The 4,620-nt window shown below is 40.1% G+C and overlaps 1 protein-coding gene across 1 annotated transcript in view; it reads right to left on the reverse strand.

The window, feature by feature from the left end:
- The window catches only part of RLF (rearranged L-myc fusion), a 112,903-nt gene that overhangs the window by 23,141 nt on the left and 85,142 nt on the right, over positions 1 to 4,620 (reverse strand). The window contains exon 6 of the mRNA XM_003798977.2: positions 3,863 to 3,999. Within this exon, the coding sequence (XP_003799025.1) occupies positions 3,863 to 3,999 (137 nt within the window). The remainder of the gene's footprint in view (positions 1 to 3,862; positions 4,000 to 4,620) is intronic.

Genomic DNA, 4,620 nt, shown 5'->3' on the forward strand with positions numbered 1-4,620 from the left:
TTTTGAGACAGAGCCTCAAGCTGTTGCCCTGGGTAGAGTGCTGTGGCATCACAGCTCACAGTAACCTCCAATTCCTGGGCTTAAGCGAGTTTCCTGCCTCAGCCTCCCAAGTAGCTGGGATTACAGGCACCTGCTACAACACCCAGCTATTTTTTGATTGCAGCCAGTCATTGTTGTTTGGCGGCCTCAGGCTGGATTTGAACCTGCCAGCTCAGGTATATGTGGCTGGCGTCTTAGCCGCTTGAACCACAGGCGTCGAGCCAACATATGTCTTTAAAAATAAGCTTGACTGCTTTTATTACTGCATTTCAACTTTACTGTCACCTTCTTAAAAATCCCAGTATCTCTTTCACCAAAATTTCTGCTTAATTAAAAGAACATTTTTTTTTCCTAAACAAATACTCTTTATATCCTACTAACCCCAGAATAACCAAAGACTCTTATGTTATTTGAACAGAATTCCTAAGGTTAATTTTCCCTGGTAAAATTCACTGTTTTATGTTACAGGTATTCTAACTCCAATATCCAACTACAAAAACCAAAAAAAACCCCAAGCTTTTGAAAACAATAGAGAGGTAAAATACCAAGTTAGACACTATTTCTCCTTGAACTGCTTGGAAGGAACTTATTTTTTAATAATGTGCGAAGAGACTTAAGATTTTCTTTCCTTACCTCCTCGGGAGGTCACAAAGGGAAATCCCTACTAATCCCTTCCTGTTGTAGAGGAACAGCATTAATCCTAGAGCCACTAATATCTTTGGAAGAACAAATGGAGGCTGAGTGAATAAGGGAAAATGTATGAGGCGCTATAAAAAGAAAGCTGTATCAGAAATATTAATAAAACTATGAATATATATTTAATAACACTTAAAATCTGTAACACATTCCCTATATGATGTTATTTATTCTTTACATTGGAAACCTACCAACAACCAGCAGATATTTATTCATTATAAAAAAAGAAATTATTTTAACGATAACAAAAAAAAATAGGGGTTTGATCCTGAACCATGTATGTATGTTTTACTGAGATTATAACGTTTAATCTCTTGATCTCTGGTTCATTTAAAAAAACTCTTCTACTTGACTGCGTAATCAAAATCTCACTGCTATTTAGCAATTCTTTTTTATTTTTGGAGACAGAGTCCCACTATGTTGCACTCGGTAGAGTGCCGTTCTGTCACAGCTCACAGCAACCCCCAAAGACATGGGCTTAAGCGATTCTCTTGCCTCAGTCTCCCAAGTAGCTGAGACCACAGGTGACCACAGGTGCCAGACACAAAGTCCAGCTATTTTTTTGGGTGCAGTTTGGCCGGGGCCGAGTTTGAACCCGCCACTCTCAGCCTGGCTATTTTTTGTTGCAGTTGTCATTGTTGTTTTAACTGTCCCAGGTTGAGTTCTAACCCGCCAACTTTGGTATATGTGGCTGGTGCCGTAACCACTGTGCTATGGGTGCCGAGCCAATTCTTTTTATTTGTATCACTTCTTTTTTGGTTTCTTAATAAAGTACTCAAAATGGTTATAGCAAAATATATTTAAGTTCCCATCCCACTATTTCCTTTTACATAGGAAATATAACGCTGGCATAGTAGACTCTATGGTAAATGAAGACTACAATTTGAATTTTGGTTGTGCCAGGAAAGCAAGTGTACAGAAGAAAAGCACTGGATTAGGAATCCAAAACCTGGCTTGGCACCTGTGGCTCAAGTGGCTAAGACGCCAGCCACATACACCTACAGTGGTGGGTTCAAATCCAGTCTGGGCTCCGCCAAACAACAATGATGGCTGCAACCAAAAAACAGGTGTTATGGTGGGCGCCTGTGGTCCCAGCTACTTGGGAGGCTGAGGCAGGAAACTCGCTTAAGCCCAGGAGTTAGAGGTTGCTGTGAGCTGTGATGCCACAGCACTTTACCCAGGGAGATAGCTCGAGGCTCTGTCTAAAAAAAAAAAAGAAAGAAAGAAAAAGAAAAAAAAAGGGATCCAAAACGCTAGTCTTGAATCTCACCTCTACCACCTTAACCTTGAAACCCTGAGTAATTACAAGATCATATGATTCTCTACAGCCTCAACTATACAATGATCATTATAGGGATTGGGTGAGATAATTATAATTCACAAATAATATTTGTAAGTGAAAACAGTAAACAAAAATAACTGGTTTTGGTGGCAGATTTGAAACTGCCCTGGGCCAGCCAACAATGACAACTTCACCAGGAGTTTCCTGAAGTTCTTCAGGAAAAAAAAAAATAGCCAGGCATTGTGTCGGGTACCTGTAGTCCCAGTTACTTAGGAGGCTGAGGCAAGAGAATTGCTTAAGCCTAAGAGTTGGAGGTTCTGGCTTGGCGCCTGTGGCTGAAGTGGCTAAGGCGCCAGCCACATACACCTAAGGTGGCGGGTTCGAATCCCCAGCCCGGGCCCGCCAAACAATGACGGCTGCAACCAAAAAATGGCCAGGCGTTGTGGCGGGCGCCTGTAGTCCCAGCTACTTGGGAGGCTGAGGCAGGAGACTCGCTTGAGCCCAGGAGTTGGAGGTTGCTGTGAGCGTGATGCCATGGCACTCTACCCAGGGGGATAGCTTGAGGCTCCGTCTCAAAAAAAAAAAAAAAAAGAGTTGGAGGTTCTGTGAGCTGTGACGCCACGGCACTCTACCCAGGGTGACATAGAGAGACTCTGTCTCAAAAAACAAACAAAAACTTTATTAACATACAAAATAGTAACAGTAAAATTATACAAATATACACAGATGATCCAGAGGGAGATCAACGAGAGCCGAAGTGTACAAAAGGCTTTATCAGGTTTTTGTAAAAACAAAATACTTATTTCCAACTTTAAGCCATCCTTAGTCTCTGAAATACTCACCAGTTCTCTAATCAAGATTATATAAATCTAACCTATTTTTACAATTAACGTTCAAGTTTATCCCTCCCTGATACCTTTCTTACTATAGTATACAGTGAGCACCGTTCTCTAAAGCATCATCCATACCACTGATCTGATACTTACTGACAGAGAATCTTACGTTTTAGAGGTTTCTTACTCCCTGTGACCTAAATGGAGTCAATACAGTTAGGATGAAAGAACCATAGGTACGCTTACTATTTCCTTTCTGGCAACTAAGTACTCAGTAAGCAAATGAGATAAACTGAATTAAAACAGAAATCAGCAATTCAGCTAAATAGTAACAAAGTTGCAAAGGAGACTGCTACTCAAATGGATTTCCTTTTTTAGCGCTAGTATGACCTAGAAACCTAATTTGATGCTTTTCATGAGTGGGGTTCCAAGTAAGAGAGGACTGACTACCAGAAGATACTAAGAAACACAAAGGAAACATTTTAAGACCCATTTGTTCCACACTGACATTATTTTATCCCTTTATGGGATGACCGAGAGGAACATTTTACACTTTCTTGCCTAGATTAACTGAATGATTTTTCTTCTCCCAGAGAGAGAGAGTCTCACTTGATCACTCTTGGTAGAGTGCTGTGGCGTCACACAGCTCACAGCAACCTCCAATTCCTGGGCTTAGGCGATTCTCTTGCCTCAGCCTCCCGGGTAGCTGGGACTACGGGCGCCTAGTATAATGTCCGGCTATTTTTGTTGTTGTTGTTGTTGCAGTTTGGCCGGGGTCAGGTTTGAACCCTCCACCCTCAGTATATGGGGCCAGCACCCTAACCCCTGAGCCACAGGTGCCGCCCTGAATGATATTTTTAAATTATTATTTTTTGAAAGCAAGATTTTATTCACAGTTCATCATTTAATTTCCTTAGATTTTATATTTGAAACAAAATGTTTTACATACATCCTAAATGCTATACTATGTACTAGCAAACAAAAGACATAAAAACTAAATATATATACTTACCAAGAACAATATACACTTGCTGTTTGGAGCTGTTGGGTAAGGTAAGTCGTACAAAGAACAAATGCTGTGTTATCCTGACCCTCAGATTCCAGATTACATATGATGTCTAGTACTTCCTTGCAGTCGACCTTTGCAATCTATTAAAAATGAGATGACTAAGTCAAAAAAAATTGGTGACTTTCCTGTAAACTTTGTTACATAATGTAAAACTTCTTTATAACACTTTCTAGCTTCGATAACTAATAAGGCAAGAATTTGAAAGATAATATATTCTTGTATCAAGGGCTGAGTATTCTGGTATAAACACTCTATGTAAGAAAATACTGAACAGAGAAGGCAATAGATGCTGTAAGGAAGTTCCACTATAATTCCAATACAAATAAAAACATTATTGTACAGTTTTTTTTTAAAAAAAATCACTTATGAATCCTGCTGCTATATAGATGAGTAAAACTATACATAACCACCTCAGGTTATTTTCACATGAAACACCATCTTCATTTTTTTTTTCTTGTTTTTTATTCCTTTGTCTGTGCCCTGATTAAAGTAACCTAGCTGGTTGACTCTAATGAAATACAGGCTTATCCTTATTGCCAAGTGGATAAAGGTGGCCAGTGCAGAAACTTATTTATTTTTAGAGAAAGAGTCTCACTTTGTTGCCCTCAGTAGAGTGCGGTGGCGTCACAGCTCACAGCAACCTCCAGCTCTTGGGCTTAGGCAATTTCTCTTGCCTCAGCCTCCCAAGTACCTGGGACTAC

Source organism: Otolemur garnettii, unplaced genomic scaffold (genome assembly GCF_000181295.1).
Source record: "Otolemur garnettii isolate 467f Iridium unplaced genomic scaffold, OtoGar3 scaffold00144, whole genome shotgun sequence".
In the NCBI taxonomy this organism is placed as follows: domain Eukaryota; kingdom Metazoa; phylum Chordata; class Mammalia; order Primates; family Galagidae; genus Otolemur; species Otolemur garnettii.